The following is a 19,171-nucleotide window of genomic DNA, read 5'->3' as shown; positions in this document are numbered from 1 at the left end:
ATTAAACAGTTCTGTAATTATTCAATTCTAAGTACGTGACAAGCCGTTGCTGTGGTAATCCTACATGGTTGACGTAACTACATGGTTGACGTAACTATATGGCTGACGTAACTACATGGTTGACGTAACTACATGGTTGACGTAACTACATGGTTGACGTAACTATATGGCTGACGTAACTACATGGTTGACGTAACTACATGGTTGACGTAACTATATGGTTGACGTAACTACAACGCTACTCACATACGCTTGTACAAAAAGAAAATGAATGATGCTCAATACAGATAGACTCGTGTTTGCAGTGTAGATGTCAAATTGAAAATATATGAGTGTATAACACTCAAGCTCAAACACAGATTGATATAATCGAAGCATACAAATGCACAACTAATGTATCAAACGTTGCTTCACTAAAGTCATAATACATAGTCAGCATGATAATAATAATCAACATTAAAATGTTATATAGCTTCAGACAAATACAGATTTTCGCGACGTGTTAAATAATTTATGCATGGCTAATATTTAGAAAGAGTATTTACTACACATGAAACCGTGTGTTCATAGAAAGCATAAACGAAAAAACGTTTTCTTTCACATTTAGAAAGAGTATTAGAAAGAGTATTTACTACACATGAAACCGTGTGTTCATAGAAAGCATAAACGAAAAAACGTTTTCTTTCACATTTAGAAAGAGTATAGAAAAGCATAAACGAAAAAACGTTTTCTTTCACATTTAGAAAGAGTATTAGAAAGAGTATTTACTACACATGAAACCGTGTGTTCATAGAAAGCATAAACGAAAAAACGTTTTCTTTCACATTTAGAAAGAGTATTAGAAAGAGTATTTACTACACATGAAACCGTGTGTTCATAGAAAGCATAAATGAAAAAAACGTTTTCTTTCACATTTACAGCTAATCAGGTAGACATTTTCACTGAACATTCAACATTCAAACCAGCTACTGTTATACTTCAGTCAGTACCTTGCAAGCTTTATCTACAAGAAACGGAACACCCTTTTAGTTTTGATGGAGATAAGAAAGAAAATAAGAAAAAATAATATTCTTGCTTCATATAATATATGTCATATAGCCAATGTTATAAATTGAACAGTATTTGCATTTTATACATTCTATCTCTAAAGAAAGTATTGCAGATGTCAGCTTCAAACTACAAGAGCATATTATTCGAAAGAAATCTTGCATATCCACCCTCTCACCAAAACGTATATACAAATACCCCTTCGTTTGACATTGGGATCAATCTCATATGACAAGAATGGTTTTGTTGGTAACATCCAGGTAATTATGATGTAACCATTACCAAGGGTTTTTGGAACTTCATGAAATTCCAAGCTATTACCAAAGTCATGCAATTGGATTTTTAAAACCATTTTCATTTTTCATGAAAGCAGACAGTATTTGGGATAGTATTCAGCTTTGAATAATACATCGTGTTTTAGCATTTAGATATTATTTCTTGGTTAGCGAAATTATTGAATGATGTTGATGAATGTACTAATTATCCCATATATTTCTAAGTGCTTAAACGTACGGCTCAGAGTAATGTATTTCTTAATTTACAAAATCTCACGCTGAGGTACAGAGTGTACAGTACTTCATCATTTAACTATTAAAATTATGTTAAGTTTTCAAATTTAGTTTAATAACGTTTTTTTATGTTAAGTTTTCAAATTTAGTTTAATAACGTTTTTAAATAGATTTTACCAACTATTTCGCATTTTCTAAATCAGTTCATGAAAGGTATTGCAGACGGAAGACGAATATAAAGTTATATTTCCTATTCAAACGCCACCTTGATTAAATTGCTTCAAACTGAACCATTGACTTAGTATCAAGTTTCAATTCATATTTCAATAATTAATTTTAATTATAATTATAACTCGCTGCATCTGATGTTGTGAGCATGTTCAGTTCATCTTCCGCTGCTTCCTGTTCCTTCTTCTTGCGCTGGTTCCGTGTCCACAGCCATGCAAGGATACCAATGACAATCATCCCCAAAACAATCCCAGCAGAGATCCCTATAATAAGAGGCATGACCCCACCAGCTCTATTTTTCTTCGAGTTCCTTACATTTGGTACTCCTCCACTGCCTGTTGATGTTGTTGCGGTTGCTGCCGTATTGTTTGTAACAGAAGCTGGCGACGTATTGCTGTCATTACCTGTAAAAGGTTCATCGTCACCTGATGACGTGATATTGTCATCAGGACGTTTTGACGTTGACTGCAGCCCGTGCGTGACGTACGGAGAATCCCCTTTGTTGACGGTGACGTTCGCATTGGTGGCGTTGGTTTGGGTTTCGCTGCTGAAACTGTAGACTGATGTCACTGGCGATGATGTTGAACTTGACGTTTGCTGTCGTGTCGATGTAGGAGCAGTTGTCGTTGTTACAGGCGTTGACGTCATCTTGACAGTTGGTTTCTTTGTAGTGGTGGACAGCTTCGTAGACGATCTCACTGTTGAGGTTTGTCTTTTGGTTGTCGGCTTCGTTGTGGTAGATGTTGACGTTGTAGTTGTTGATGTGCTTGCCGTAGTAGGTGTTGTTTGTAACGTTGTCAAAACAGTTGTAGTAATGGAAGACACAGATGAAGTGACAGGTTTAGCAGTCGTGGGTACAAGCAAAGTCGTTTTGACAGAAGGCACTATTTCTGTGGTAACGTTCTTCATCATCGCGCGCGTGGAACTGACAGATGTGGAACTGGCACGACTTGTTGTCACTCTGTCGGCAGTAGTTGACGTTACGACCACAGTTGTTGTCGCTGCTGTTGTTACTGGCATCGTCGTTGTAGTTTCTGCATGAAATAGCCTCAATGAAATCAAGTATCGCATACGGTTGAAATGTAGATGATAATATTCAACAATATTTAGCATAAATCTCCATGTTTTTTACACTTTACACTTAATTTCATTGGTGATATTACATTCTGAGGATTAACTGATGGATTTCCTTTACATACTATGTACGAGGTGATGTGAAATGGGGTTTAACGTCGTACTAAAGATTACTTCGCTCATATGACGAAGTGCATGCGTGTGTATGTGAGGCTGCTTGTACAAGCCCAGACTTAAGCTGGTTTTATAGTGCTAGCTCACTGAGATGCCATGCCGCAGCATAAATACCCCACTCAGATATATTATACTGACTCGAGCCGGCCAGTCCTTGTTTTACCCATTAATGCCGAGCGACAGTCAGGGGCCAAAAAGTACCATGTTTTAACGTCTTTTGGTATGACGCGGCCGGGGATCGAACCCGCGACCTCCGCTCTCCGTGGGTACGCTCTAACCACTACACCACGGAGGCGGTCACATGCTACAGCGAAGGACAACTTGTATGCTCAAATGCCTAAGGTTTTGTTCATCTTTGTACATTAATGGGAAGCGTACCTTCTGAACAATTGAACATCCGAAGGTCATCAATGGCGATGTCGCTGACAAAAGCTTCTTTCCTTGTCCCAACTATCACGATCTAGATGCCGAAACATAATGAACAGATAATGAAATGAAAAAGAATATGATTTAATATTAATTAAATTCAAAACATCAATACCCGTGAATATCCGGGTTAGAATTGGCCTTCAGTAACCCATGCTTGTAAAAGGCGACTAACGGGATCGGGTGGTCAGGCTCGCTGACTTGGTTGACACATGCTCCCGTATCCAAGGTGCGTAGATTGATGCTTATGATGTTGATCAATGAATTTAATGGTCCAGACTCGATTATTTACAGACTTTTTACAACGCAGGGTCGTTTCAGAACGTGTCGGTAACGAATAATTCACGATATTTAATTTATACTTGCGAATTATTCAAATGGATATAAGGGACAAAATTCATGTACGAATTCATGTACAAATATATGCTACGCACATGAAACATGTCGCACCGGCCGATCAGGATGGCGAACAACTGTGAGCATCACTATTTAATTGTGATGTATAATTACATGTTTAACATATAGTGGGAATCATACAATAGACTCATAGACATTACGTACTTATATTATGGGAAGGTTTTACATCACTGATCAATATTATTGTCATGATTATTACCATTAATATACATCATTAACATATTTCACCTTGAATATCTCGTCTTGGTCTGGGATCTTCACAAGACCGCGATGCCACTTGTTTCCTTGGTTACCGTCAAGGTAAAACTCGGGATCAATTTCGTCAATGTTGACTGAGGCGGGTTGGATATAAACTTCCAGACTTCCAACAGCTGAGGAATATGGATGTTTCAATTAAAATGTCAGCAAAATATGTACCTACCATTCATACCATTCATTACAGTGGGTGAATCTAGTTTCTTAAATGCATTGCTCATCATATCAGCGCGTCAGCATGAAGAATGTCGAAACGAAAGGAAAGTATATATCGACCAAAGTAATTATGAGAACTTGGGATTCGAACCCAGACCGGTTTCTGGCACGTGAAATTCACGTGAATTAATATTTGCCGAAAGTCTTGTAACCATATCCCAATGAGAGTCTCCAGGCAAACGCGCCAAGAAAGTCTAAGAGGTACTACTTTGGGCAACGAATTTTGAATATCCGGGTTAGAATTGGTCTTCAGCAATCCATGCTTGTCGTAAAAGGTTACTAACGGGATCGGGTGGTCAGGCTCGCGGACTTAGCTGACACATGTCATCGTAACCCAACTGCGTGGATCGATGCTCATGCTGTTAATCACTGGATTTTCTGGTTCAGACTCGATTAGTTACAGACCACCGCCATACAGCTGGAATATTGCTGAGTGCGGCGTTAACCATCAAACAATAAAACTGGACATTCGAGATATTTCCGGCGAGATCACTCACCGTCGTCGTCCGAAGGTCCCTTCATATGGTACCAGAACTCAAAGCACATGTTCCGGAGTGTGGGTGGGTAAGCCGGTGAGATAAGCCGAGCAGCGTCCCCGGCTTTCCTTGGACTCGAACTCTCAATAAACAAGTAGAAGCCTGCAGTATACAAACAGTCGGTCAGGTTAACACAACAAATACATGGTGGGTCACTCGACGGCTATGGAAAGTCAAATGATGTCATATTTGTTGATTTCAACTACACGCCATCATTTCATATCAAGGTCAAGGTCCTATACGTATTAGAAGTGAGACCGTCTCTTGAAGCTTCACTTAAAACGTTACGTTTCGGAGTCTCTTTTGCTTGTGAACGGTTTATACTTTATTGATCAATATATTTACTTGTCTTTTTTAATCTTGTCTCGTGTTCGATATGAAAAAGATGGAAAAGATAGAAAATAAACTAATTGTAGGCGCACACTATCTGTTACATTCCTTTCATTAGCTGAACTGACATACGAAATGCATCAAATCAGATATACATTACGGATTACCTTTTGGGTATTACAAAGCTTTGTTTCTTAAATAACCATTTGCGAAATATCGACGATCTTATCAAAGACGTACGATAGGCGCAGAGCTGAAATCGCTCTGTACCGTTGGACCCTTGTCGTTAACCTAAACATGAAACATGTGGAATTCCTTTCTGATCAATCCGATTCTGGTGTTTCAACCAATCACACCTAGGACACTCCACAGAATTTGCTTTTGCTCATAGCATTCATCTTCGATAATATCCAGGGTATACGTTCTGATAAATCTTCACTAGTGGAACGTATACCCTGGAGGTTGTCGATGATGCATAGCATTATGAATGACACATCTGCGTTACAGGCATGAATTTGAAAAGGGTTGTTTCCAAATATGGACTAAATGTTCCAAGAATCTTTGAAACGTGTTCACAATAAACCATATGGACCAAGGCTACATGGAAGCCGTGTCTCTCTGTCATCTGTACATCGCACAAAATACCAAATTAGAATTAGAAAGTTTGATTTTAAATTTTCATAAAGTGTGTGAAGTATATCATGAGGCAGCAGGAGGCACCGGTTGATTTTAATCGTCTATGAAAATACCAGGAGTGATGAGTTATGGTTTAGAAAATGGGAACGGTTTATTCTGGACCTACAGTATGACTATCCAGTATGGAGAGATTTTGTATAGTTGAGTACCTGTGCCCATGACTCGTGAAGATCCCATCAGTAACCCATGCTTGTCGAAGGCGACTAACCTTGGTTACACATGTCATCGACCCCAATTTCGTAGATCGATGCCCATAGTGTTATCATATTGGTCCAGACTGATTATTTACAGACCGCTGCCATATAGCTGGAATATTGCTGAGTGCGGCGTAAACTCACTCATCCACTCACTCACCTGAGCCCGTTGTGTGGTCACCGGGAGGTCCTGTACTCATTGTCGGTGTAGTCCCCGACATCCTCGTCCACTCAAAGTTGTCGAAGGTGTCCTGACTCCATCCACAGATGCCCTCCTCTTCAAAGTCACACTCCATTGTGTAGCCGACTGCCAGAGACAATGTTTTCTTACTTAATTAGCATTTCAGATACATTATATATATACTCATGCCAATAATGGTTGTCACCCCTTTCAACTTTTTTAATTGGAGAGGGTGTGTGGGGTGGGGTGTGAGGTGTGTGGGGGTTGGGGTGGGGAATGGGTGACAACCATTATTGGCATGAGTATGTCTCAGTTGATAGATCATGATCATAGAAGATAAACTTAGTAGGTGAGTATGGTTCAGAGCAGATTTAAACAGTTTTTGAGCGTGTCATCTTCTTTCCAGTAGGACAACTAACCGTCACAGATCAAAGACGTTTACCACTTTACGGAAATCAGTGACATTGTGTACTTGTAACATATAGAATTCGAACTACAGCTGATAATACATAAATAAAAATGTAGAATATTTATAACGCGGATTTCCTGGCTTCATATCCTCCTCAAAGCGTACAAATATAATCTGATTATTATTGGACCGGATAACCCAAGCTGCCTGTGAGGCGCTAGAAGGTTAATAGTCACATGACTTATCCCACCGGGTACCCATTTTATGCTGGATGAACAATGGCAATTTTGAACAAACTCGCTTGCCTAAGGTGAGACCACGGCCTGACCTCATTTCGCCTACACCTCATTTCGCCTACATCCTTATCAAAACAAATTTAGGGTTGACTGCACAACACATAAATGCTGTTATACCTTTAGAAAGTAGACTCTTCCACTAATGAAAATAAACTCTTGCAATGATGATTTATACTTTAATAGGTCATATTCAACAAGTCCAAAACCAATATCATCACAATGTATCGGTATCCAGCACTTGTTGACCGCCTCTCTTGGAAGTAACAAACTCAGCTCTCTGAAGATTTGCCATTTTGACGCGCTGAGTGTGAAACTTGCAGAGGTTTATATACGACATTGCTAAAACAGAATAAGATGAGATGATCATCTTATGTTTATACAATCAAAACATGCATGGTTGATCAAAGAAGAAGATGAGCAAGTCATGTTTATACAATCAAAACATGCATGGTTGATCAAAGAAGAAGATGAGCAAGTCATGTTTATACAATCAAAACATGCATGGTTGATCAAAGAAGAAGATGAGCAAGTCATGTTTATACAATCAAAACATGCATGGTTGATCAAAGAAAAAGATGAGCAGATAAGTAGATGAGGAAGTCATGTCATGTGTTAATGTTAACAGCTAGTTGGGTAATACCCATTATTATGATAGGGGTGGTTGAATTTTCCATTATAATTACTGTAGGCGAAATGAGGTGTAGGCGATATGAGGGCAAGCCGAGACCCACGAGCATCACGTGCTTCGTTGTGGGATAAGGATATAAGATGCTTCACGTGTTTATCACGTAAATAAAAATAAATAAATAAAAAAACCTCTGCTCGCAAGCATTTAAGTGACCTGTGAAAGAAGTGTTGCTTTAGTAACTTTTGATATATGTTAACCACAAGAAAATAATAATGAAAACCCGCCATAATAAACCCCCATCAGTCCAACATTGGTTTGTGCAGACAATCCTTCCTCTGAGGTACTAAAGCAATTTCAAATCAATGTGATTAAACAGACAAATTGCGATGCTCGTGTGGTGATGATAAAGGCGATATTTTACACTACAGACACCAGGTCAAAGGCATGCATTTCACAAAACAACAACCAGGAACTGCAAAGCAATAATACGGCTATCTACGTGGCAGTCATAGACAGTGTGGTTCAAGTTGTATGACTTAATCAACAGAATCGCAAATGCAATGGAGTTTTCTGAACTGGAATGGGAACAAATCAACCAGGCACGAGAAAACCGCCCCACGACGACACCTTGACCATCTATGCTCTGACAGGCGCCTATACAAGATCGAATTATACTAAGAACTCAATTTGACCTTCCAATTCATATATTTCTCTTTTACCATATTCTTCAGAGTCCCAATCCTAATTTTGAACCACCACTATCAACATACATGCTCTTCTAAAGATAGTCAACCAAGAAGAAAGAATTCATTCCAAAACAGACCATTCCATGACTGATTAGAACTAACGCCCCCCTTGGGACAATCAACAGTTGAACACTTAACAATGTCAGGTGAAATATGCACAGATAAATATAACTTAATATATTCAACCCAAAGCCAGCACATTCTTAATAATAAAGTCACTATGTGAATTTTAGAATAAACTGTCATTGTACACAATGCCAGATGTAAATAACATTAATTCCTGGACCATTGAGAGCCTGGAGAAAAGAATGTCAACTACACGTTTAAAAGTTCAAAACGGGTGTCGGAATTTGCATTCTGCTTACTGTCGCAGGTAGGGGGGTCCTCACTCCACTCTCGACCGTCACAGGTGAGGACTTCCGGTCCTGTGCGTTTGGTTCCAATTGGACAGGTGAACTTGAGAAGGGCGCCATTGTAGCTCTCCTCCACCTCCATCTGAGGGAGAGCTCCTAAGGATGGACAACCGCGTGCTGAAAACAGAAAGTAAACTCATCGTAATGTTACTGTCTTATTTTTTACTATTACGCCAGCTACTGAAGGACCGATGCTATTCATCTGTTTTATCGTTTTGCCACTTCCGGTTTGAAAACAAGGCTTTGAGTATTTAACAGGATTGGGGTCTGGTGTGCATGTGAGTGAGTGAGTTTAGTTTTACGCCGCATTCAGCACTATTCCAACTATATGGCGGCAGTCTGTAAATAATCGAGTCTGGACCAGACAGTCCAGTGATCAACAGCAATCTACGCGATGTTGGGGTACATGTATACACAATGGTAATCACATATACACATAGGGGTGGGTGGTCTGGGGTACATGAATATACAGGGGTACTCACAGATACATATAGGTGTTGGGTGGCTCCACGTCTCTGATTGCAGGCACACAGCAAACCTGTCTCCAAGTCTCGTATATCTCTTCTTACACTTGAAGTAGGCAAACTTTCCCCTGGCCCGCATCTTCACGCGACCATTTGGCAATGACAGCTTTGGACATTTCCTACCTGTAAAATCGTAAAGCAAAGGCACATATTAGAGTTTGTTATGTTAATACACTTGACAGCCGCGTGCCAGAACTTTAGTTGGCGATTGATTTAACATGTAAAGTCACATCGGCAGTATTAAAGCCATATAAAAGTAGAAAGAGTCCTGACTTCCAGTTCGGAACCGCGCCAATGTACACTAAGGGTACACTAAGTATGTGGTCTAGACTACCAGTTGTCAGACTTCCAGTAAGATATTTGAATCAGTGTCAAGGAATGATCTTGTTCGCCATATCACATCATGTGTCAGGGGCGTAGCCCTGGCTTACACATGATTGTTGCTATTAAGGTTGTAATATTACTGTGTATCTTTCATCATGGCACTAAAACAACTTAATTTCAATATTTAACAACCTACACACTATCCAATTTGTAAAATATTTCTACTCACTAGCTGTTTATCTTTCATCATGAAACTAAAACAACTTTTAGCTAATCCCAAATTTCCTTGACACTAGCACTAAACAACAGATTAACCCTTCCCTTGATCTCTTGATCTCATCTCTCCCTTGATCTCATCTGTATACTCTATGCACTAATCTCTCCTTTGGGTCAGTCCATTATGCCAGACAGGTAAATGCCATGTGTTGTTTTAACTAAATGTAGGGGTACTGGGGTGTAGGGGTAGTGGCATGTAGGGGTTATGGGGTACAACCACAAGTCCTGAATATTATCTTTCGGGCTTACACGGAAAAATGGGCTTGCTACGCGCATGTGTGTGCCTTTCTTGTAAGGCATACGTTATAATAATCACGCCATAGAAATGCAGAACCAGAGTCTCATTGACGTGAACATGAAACACGAGCTACCGGAAGTTACCGGGGGAGTTAATATCTTCCATTTTTCTAAATTTTGCCTCGGTGGCTGCTAACCAGATTTCCGCCTTTTAACGGAAAACGAGGATTAAAAATCTGATGTTAAGTAGACTTTTCACGATGAACAATAATGCATCGCCTATCACACATGATCGCACATGACGAATGGTGGAAAAATATATTTTGTCTCCAGTTTAGCACCCAACAAGAAGTAGTGTTTACTGGACATGAATGAAATATCATTTGTTGAGAGAGAGAGAGAGAGAGAGAGAGAGAGAGAGAGAGAGAGAGAGAGAGAGAGAGAGAGAGAGAGAGAGAGAGAGAGAGAGAGAGAGAGAGAGAGAGAGAGAGAGAGAGAGAGAGAGAGAGAGAGAGAGAGAGAGAGAGAGAGAGAGAGAGAGAGAGAGAGAGAGGAATTATTGTCATTTCACATCAAAACAACCAGACAAAATACAAAACAAGCTACAGTCCGTTTGATTTCTCTTGAGACGGATGAATTACTCACTATCACAAAATCTAATAATTGCAACAAAACCAAATCTTGCACTGTCACATGAAATCGACAGACCAACTCTGATGATTTGTCTCATAATTTTGGATACTCGAATATAAAAATTGTTTAACAAATAGCCGCTATTTTGTTGTAACTTTTCGTTATTTTTTATATGGGGGGACCAGTTGTTGGTTGCACGTGTGAAATTGAGAGAGAGAGAGAGAGAGAGAGAGAGAGAGAGAGAGAGAGAGAGAGAGAGAGAGAGAGAGAGAGAGAGAAATGCCCAATTGCTACGTTCAGAATAACCTCAGCCATTGAAGCCCTGTAGACGGAAATACGTCAACGCAACCAGAGTTGAAGGCGTCAACCCACTTCACGTTTGTCCGGACTACCGTTTTATAATTTCCTTTTTTGACAAGTTAGGAACACATAGAAACTACGCAAATGTATGTTTGCTACAAAGCACCACTCATCAAGACACAGGCGACCTCTGTCAGTGATGATCGTAAAACGGTTGATTGACAAGCGTCTGGCTTACAACACTCTTTTCTCACGAATGAATTATTTGTACCTTAATTTTGAACTTAAACTATGTACCATGAACAGATTACACACTGGGCTAACAACTTCTCCCTAGTATCCTTTCAACGTTACACAAACGTGACGACGTCATAGTGACGACGTCATAGTCCTAACTGCCAGTTCACCTGATGAAGGGACCTGGAATGGTCTCGAAACATCGTGAGAGAAATTAAAACAGAAGTTTAATCCATAAAAATATCTTGGACATCAATGTACAACTTCTAAATGCCATTGAAAGACATTACACAAACACTTTTAATAAATGTGTTAAGATAATATGTTCGTAATAGATACAAATATTTTGCATGAATGTGTAATACATACAATAACCTACACAAAATAAATGTACTGGCATATTTATTTCATGAAAAAGCAAAAACGGAATTTTCATGAACTGGATTGGTCAACAAGCTCAAAAGAACTTATATGAAGACCGTTCCAATATACATAGATATATGAAACAGTATCATGACAAGAAAAGATGATATCTTAAATGAGAGTAGATGGTATGACATGTAGTCGGAAAATTAAAATTAAACTCATGATGGTTGTATACTGGCACGTGTATCTATACAGCTGGAAAAAGGTATCGCAGCACCCCAATTTTATGACAGAAACTATATCTAATCACAGTTTACATGCCATATGTGTCGTCACAAGAAATTATTTTGTTTAATACAAAAGCAATAAAGAATCCGCATGGTATAAAAGGATTAAACATGGTAACAAGATAACATAATGTGTTAATACAAGTATGGTCATCCCAAACGGGTAACACGACGCATAGTCCTGATTCATGCACCCTGTCCACAAATATGGTCTCTAGTTTCAGAAACAGAAGACACAGTCAGTATCTTGTGTAACATCCGCCCTCCTGGATGACGTTTTGAACCCTCGTCCTCATTGAGTGCAAAAGACGCTGAATCCGAAGGTGCTGCAACTTGTTCCATTCTTTGAGCAATGTTTGCTCTAATTCATCAATATTCTTGACTGACGGATCTCACTGACGAACCGTACGCCCCAGAATGTCCCAAACATGCTTGATGTGGTTCAAACCATGGTTTCTGGCTGGCCATGGAAGGGTGGTAATGGCTTTTTGATGCAGGAAACCAATGATTGCGCGTGCGCGATGTGGCCTGGCGTTGTGATCCATAAAGAATGGCCTTGGTAACAGGGGATAATTGTCAAAATGAGGCACTACATGCCTCCTCATGATTTCCTCTTGGTATCTTTGTCAGACTTCCTCTCACTGTGACAAGCTGAAGATTGCAGTCTTGCGACACACAGCCCCTTACCATCAAAGATAGTCCGCCGAATGGAACTTCTTCTGGGATGTTCCTTTCAGGATATGCCATGTTCGTCTGTCGCCATACACACGCTTCCGTCCGTAAAAAGCAGCAAAAGCGGCTCTCATCTGAAAAATGGATCTTCGTCCGGGAAGCTAGGTTCCACCGATGCCGGTCACGGCACCACAGTAATCTTGCATCCATGGGGGCACGTGTCAGCAAAGGTCGTCGGACAGGTCTCCCGACCTTACACCCTGCTGTTTTCACTAGATTTCTAACAGTTTTATGACAGAGTTTCTGATGCCGTTGCCGTTTTAACATTGGACTTGGTGCAAAGGGAAATCGCCGAACAAGTCTAATCAGGGCTGAGACTGGTCTAGCTGATCCCTTGTGTGGTCTGCCTGAACGATGCAGATCCTTTACATTGTTTGTTTGGTGATATTTCCCCACTAATAGACAGATTGTTGAGGGGTGGTGACCTAAATGCCTGACAATTTGTCTCATGGACAATCCGGTATTAACCATTGCTATAACTGCCATCTGTCGTTAGTTGAGGGGGTAGCATAGAGTGGTTTAAAACAATGAGAATGCGTTTTAGCTCAGTTTTCTAACAAGAGTGAATGATAATTGAAACTGTATGGTCATGACAGGAGGGGTGCAAGTGTTTCATATGCTCCACACTTGTTACCTGCAGCACGTGCAGCATGATTTGTTGCGTTTGAGGCACGTAATGGGGTTTTGTTTTCATTTAAATTCATAATGTTGTTATGTACGAAGTTCTATGATACTGAGATAAAAAAGTATTAGGTGTTGCGATACTTTCTACCGCGTGTATAATTAGAACAGATCTGGTTTTTTGGTCGTTGTGCACGTGTACAGTTAGCGTACAGTTAATGTGTACGAGGAAGGAAGACATGATTTAACAACACTCACAGAGCGGGAAAACTTCCTGTTTTGCAGCTAAGAGTAAGTGCAGTGAGGTTTATTATGTTCCCGTCTCTCAAGTGTCAGGAGTGTAGGAACATGATTGTGCCTGCGCTTTATCAGATTTGACGGGCATAAACGTCCTTGTTTGTTTGTTACAAGGTTTACCAGTACTAACCCCTCTTCCCAGATGTATGTTGCCACCTGTCAACGATTTTATTACGTACTATACTAATTAAGCTGTCATCTGTCAACGATTTTATTAAATTATATATTACTATATAAGTTGTCACCTGTCAACGGTTTTATTACGTACTGTTATTATATAAGTTGTCATCTGTCAACGGTTGTATTGCATACTTTTACTATATCAGCTATGACCTGTCGACGGTTTTGTTAAGTACAGTTACTCTATCAGCTGTGACCTGTCAACGGTTTTATTAAGTACAGTTACTATATCAGCTGTCATCTGTCAACGGTTTTATTAAGTACAGTTACTATATCAGCTGTCACCTGTCAACGGTTTTATTAAGTACAGTTACTATATCAGCTGTCACCTGTCAACGGTTTTATTAAGTACAGTTACTATATCAGCTGTCATCTGTCGACGGTTTTATTAAGTACAGTTACTATATCAGCTGTCATCTGTCGACGGTTTTATTAAGTACAGTTACTATATCAGCTGTCATCTGTCGACGGTTTTATTAAGTACAGTTACTATATCAGCTGTCATCTGTCGACGGTTTTATTAAGTACAGTTACTATATCAGCTGTCATCTGTCGACGGTTTTATTAAGTACAGTTACTATATCAGCTGTCATCTGTCGTCGGCTTTATTAAGTACAGTTACTATATCAGCTGTCATCTGTCAACGGTTATATTTCGTACAGTTACTATATCAGCTGTCATCTGTCGTCGGCTTTATTAAGTACAGTTACTATATGAGTTGTCACCTGTCAACGGTTTTATTAAGTACCGTTACTATATCAGCTGTCATCTGTCGACGGTTTTATTAAGTACAGTTACTATATCAGCTGTCATCTGTCGACGGTTATATTTCGTACAGTTACTATATCAGCTGTCATCTGTCAACGGTTTTATTAAGTACAGTTACTATATGAGTTGTCACCTGTCAACGGTTTTATTAAGTACAGTTATTACAGTTACTTAATGATTTGTCACCTATTAAGGCTGTTTTTACGTACTGTTACTATTTCACTTCTTTGACATGTATTCGTTTTCGAAACATATGCTGTCACTTGTAGAACAGTCGTATTCAGAAATATGTTTGTCAACCTGCGTCTGTGATATGCGTAATCATTTTGTCTCATGGTTGTGCAGTACGTGAATGTGTCCAGTGTCATCTCATGTTCTAGTATGTGTCTTGTCAGTGTCGGACATGTGTCATACCCTGTGGCTGAAATGTGTCCAGTACGTGTCATATCTATCTGACATGTGACATGTCCGTGTACAGTATATGTGTTTAATTTGTGTCTGACATTCTTGAAATGTTTTTGTGATATGTGTTCGACATGTCTGTGGTCTTTGTCAGTTGTACCCATTTAAACAAAATATTTCCTTTCCCAAACCGTCAGGAATCGTCGCCACAGCTTCAGGCAGATATCATATAAGAACATCAAGCAAATGTCAAGCGCAGATGGGGCGTCTGGGTAGCCTAATGGTTAAAGCGTTGACTCGTCACGCCGAAGACCCGGGTTCGAATCCCAACATGGGCACAATGTGTGAAGCCCCTTTCTGGTGTCCCCCGCCGTGATGTTGCTGGAATATTGCTCAAAGCGGCGTAAAACTAAACTCAGTCAGTCAGTCAAGTGCAGATCGAACGAACAGAAGATTGGCATCGAAACTAAATCATGATATCTTTTGCAGGAGATAATCCATTGGTCAGTCGATATCAGTTGTTCCTGGGTAAAATTCTGCTAGAGGAGATGGGCAAGAACATTACGTTATGCAACATCCGGATATTAGGTTCTTGTGATCTGGAACTGTCATGTCCTGGAACTTGGTCTGGTTTGTTGTTTAACGCCTCACTCAACTGTATGGCGGTGGTCTGTAAATAATCGAGTCTGGACCAGACAATCCAGTGATCAACAGCATGAGCATCGATCTACGCAATTGGGATACGATGACAGGTGTCAACCAAGTCGGCGAGCCTGACAATCCGATCCCGTCAGTTGCCTCTTACGACAAGCATGGGTTACTGAGGTCAATTCTAACCCGGACCTTCACGGGTAGCTTGGAACTGTCCTTAGCTTTGTCTCAACTTCGACCTTGTGTGAGCATTCGACAACCACGACCACAACTCAAGGGGTCAGTGTGCTCATCTGTAGAACCCACGCTCTTTTCGCGAAACCTGTATTCGTCCCCTAACAATATTGAGTTGCATTGTAACGAAATCACATCTTGTTATAGACCAGGAATGATGAGCCATTGCCTTCTTGAGAAAGACAATCAGTCAGCTTCCAGGGTTCACATTGCAGCATCTTCCTTGACAGTAGATCAACATCTTGTGCAAGGATGAGAAGATTGAAACAGTCGCTGTACAGAAAGAAGATTCACTTAAGCAGCCTGTCTCTGTATTCTGAGAGGGTGCACCAAACTCTCTATTTATATGGCCTTGCTATTCAAATATGGTCCACAATTACAGGCAGGCCGTGCACAGGTTTCACAGGCGTGAATATGTATTAAATTGTTCATGTGTCATCTTTGATGGTTGTTTAACGTCGAACTTATCATTATTTCAGCTATATGGCGGCGATCTGTAAATAATCGAGTCTGGACCAGACAATCCAGTGATCAACAGAATGAGCATCGATCTACGTAATAGGGATACAATGACATGTGTCAACCAAGTCGGCGAGCCTGACCACCCGATCCCGTTCCTCGCCTCTTAGGCATAGGTTGCTGAAGACCAGTTCTAACCCAGATCTTCAAGGGTTTCACGTGTCATGGAAAACCATGTGTCATGTAAACCACGTGTCATGTAAATACTGAGTGTGTTTGACCCTCTTTTTCATGTCAAACATCCATAGGAACATTTACACCTTCACACTCTAGATTCCCCAAAGAAAAGACACAATAATAATGGCCTTTTATACAATTTAGGCGATAAACAAGTGTACATGTATATGTGTATCGCATTGATCGCATCTTTTTAACCTACCCGGCAAAGAAAATATACCACTGAAAATATTGACTAATAAGCAAGAAAAGGTCATGGGGCTGAAAATATTCACGGAAACAATAATTTTAGATATAAACACAACTATGGCAAAGAAAAAAAACCCAAAACGCATGAAACAAATAGCCATAGCTGAAAAAAATCGTGTTCCTTTCAAATATTGACTAATAAGCAAGAAAAGGTCATGGGGCTGAAAATATTCACGGAAACAATAATTTTAGATATAAACACAACTATGGCAAAGACAAAACCCCAAAACGCATGAAACAAATAGCCATAGCTGAAAAAATCGTGTTCCTTTCAAATATTGACTCATAAGCAAGAAAAGGTCATGGGGCTGAAAATATTCACGGAAACAATAATTTTAGATATAAACACAACTATGGCAAAGAAAAAAACCCCAAAACGCATGAAACAAATAGCCATAGCTGAAAAAAATCGTGTTCCTTTCACAAGCCACAATCAAATTGTGGAGTTACTCAACATTATATGTGAGGGCAACTTTCCCAAAGTCTCTACTCTGTTATGTGGCCTAAATGTCGGGTGATATTTAATTCTAACAATGTTATCTGCAATGGTTTATTGTTTTGTGTAATGATATACTCTGTGGTGAAGTACTGCTCGGAAAGGAAATCCCGCAGACACAACCTTGAAGTTTAGACAAAAAGTTGTCGATTGCGGAAGTGAACTTTGAACCCAATTATTTTGTTGTTGACCCTGATGAGATGAGTTACGCAGAATATTCAACTAGATTTTGTATTAAGGTGGGATTAAAAACCTTATGTTTGATACTAAAAATCTGATCCAATCCAGTTCTCCTATAGAGAGGTGCTTGCTTTCCCTCATGTATCAATACGTGCTTCTACGTGCTAATAAATATTGGTGAAAGCAGCTTTGAGGAAGTTCTTATTATAATCCGCATAAAGTGTTAATTGGAACATAAAATGATAAACATTCCTCAGATTTGTATCGGAAAACCACCTGTTATTTTTAAAATGCTGAAAACAAAAATAAGCGTATCACTGTGATAGGAGGGTATCAGTGTTCATAAAGCCAAGGAGCGATGGAGTAGCCTAGAGGTTAAAGCGTTCACTCGTCACGGGTTCGATTCCCCACATGTGTGAAATGTGTGAAAGATATTGCTACAATAGTGATAAAAGCGGCCTTCAACCCTACTCACTCACTTACACAAAGACGACGTTATATATAGCGGGATTGTGAAATGGAGTATCAGAACAAAACATGAATTAAGACATGTTTCGTTCACAAAGTAATCCATTAACATTCTGTCAACATCCTTCTAGTCTGCCTAACGCGGCAGACTGCAATATCTTAGTTTAAATACTATTTGACATACGATAAACAGGTTCTCATAAAAGCAGTATAAGCACCGGTACTTACTTTGTGCAAAGACTGACTGGTCCTGTAACGACAGTAACAGCGTTATTGTACACAACACCTCCGACAACTGCATAGCTAGGGTGTGGTCACTGCTGCCGTCCCGATGTTAGACTGTCACATATATCCTCGATGTCCAGCTTGTGTGGTAACTCGTCGCTGGAGAGAAACAGTGGCTCGAGTCCATATGCTAATACCGGAAGTGGGTGGGACGATGGGAATGGAGGCCAAACACCCCGGATGTCTATCCTCAGGAAACGGCGCAAGTAGCTGAGTATGTAGCTGCCGCTCCAAAACGTCTCTGTTGCTCTAATTAGAGACTTGTAGATGTGTTTCTCTTTTTCCTCTTAGATTATCCATGTTTTGCTCGATTCAAATTAAATGCTACTGGAAAGTTGTTTCGCTTTATTTAACAACCGGTTCAACAACTGACGAAAACGTAGTATCCTACTTGTAACTATTCACTTTTAATTATTTTTCAGCAAAATAACTTATCATATTTGAATGGAAAACATTTGACTTAAAATTTTAAGAAATCTTATTTGTTCAAACTTTTAAATGATCCGATGAAATGATGCTTTGGGTGACTTTCCAAATATTTTATGATACTCCACACAACCATGTATGACGAAAAGTCCACGAAATTGGGTCACGTGATGGCCCTGATAATCTTGTAGGCGGAATTCAGTCATTTCGTGTGAATGATGAATTCCTGTCACGTGATTACTTGAGCGAAATATTACCATACAGACTGTAAACACTGCTGCTAGTACTTGCGGTTTCGTAACCGCAAGAGGAGTAGCTAGTATTTAGAAATGTGTCTGGCAAAGAACTGATGTAGTAAGAGTGAGTGAGTGAGTCAGTAGGGTTCTACGCGGCTTTTAGCAATATTCCAGCAATATCACGGCGGGGGACACCTGAAATGGGCTTCACACATTGTACCCATGTTGGGAATCGAACCCGGGTGTTCGGCGTGACGATCGAACGCTTTTAACCACGAGGCTACCCCACCG

The 19,171-nt window shown here is 39.9% G+C and overlaps 1 protein-coding gene across 1 annotated transcript; it reads right to left on the bottom strand.

Moving 5' to 3' along the window:
• Window positions 1-707: 707 nt before the first annotated feature.
• Window positions 708-18,355, bottom strand: LOC124275695 (zonadhesin-like). Its single transcript, XM_046711321.1, has 8 exons — window positions 18,162-18,355; window positions 9,258-9,422; window positions 8,728-8,892; window positions 6,263-6,409; window positions 4,844-4,984; window positions 4,104-4,246; window positions 3,411-3,492; window positions 708-2,818 (listed from the first exon to the last, which is right to left on the bottom strand). The coding sequence occupies exons 1-8, from the start codon at window positions 18,232-18,234 to the stop codon at window positions 1,893-1,895; spliced, it is 1,842 nt and encodes a 613-aa protein (XP_046567277.1). The 5' UTR covers window positions 18,235-18,355; the 3' UTR covers window positions 708-1,892.
• Between the last annotated feature and the right edge of the window lie 816 nt (window positions 18,356-19,171).

The sequence above is a fragment of the Haliotis rubra genome, unplaced genomic scaffold (genome assembly GCF_003918875.1).
Source record: "Haliotis rubra isolate DU_JTF1 unplaced genomic scaffold, ASM391887v1 Scf201, whole genome shotgun sequence".
In the NCBI taxonomy this organism is placed as follows: domain Eukaryota; kingdom Metazoa; phylum Mollusca; class Gastropoda; order Lepetellida; family Haliotidae; genus Haliotis; species Haliotis rubra.
The sequence above is the reverse complement of the archived record's forward strand: the minus strand, read 5'-3'. Positions and strand labels throughout refer to the sequence as shown.

Coding starts and splice junctions, on each gene's coding strand:
- LOC124275695 (XM_046711321.1), bottom strand. CDS start 18,234: ATGCAGTTGTCGGAGGTGTTGTGTACAATAACGCTGTTACTGTCGTTA. Junction 9,423..18,161: donor CCAGTCAGTCTTTGCACAAA/GTAAGTACCGGT, acceptor ACGATTTTACAG/GTAGGAAATGTCCAAAGCTG. Junction 4,985..6,262: donor TGACCACACAACGGGCTCAG/GTGAGTGAGTGG, acceptor TGTATACTGCAG/GCTTCTACTTGTTTATTGAG.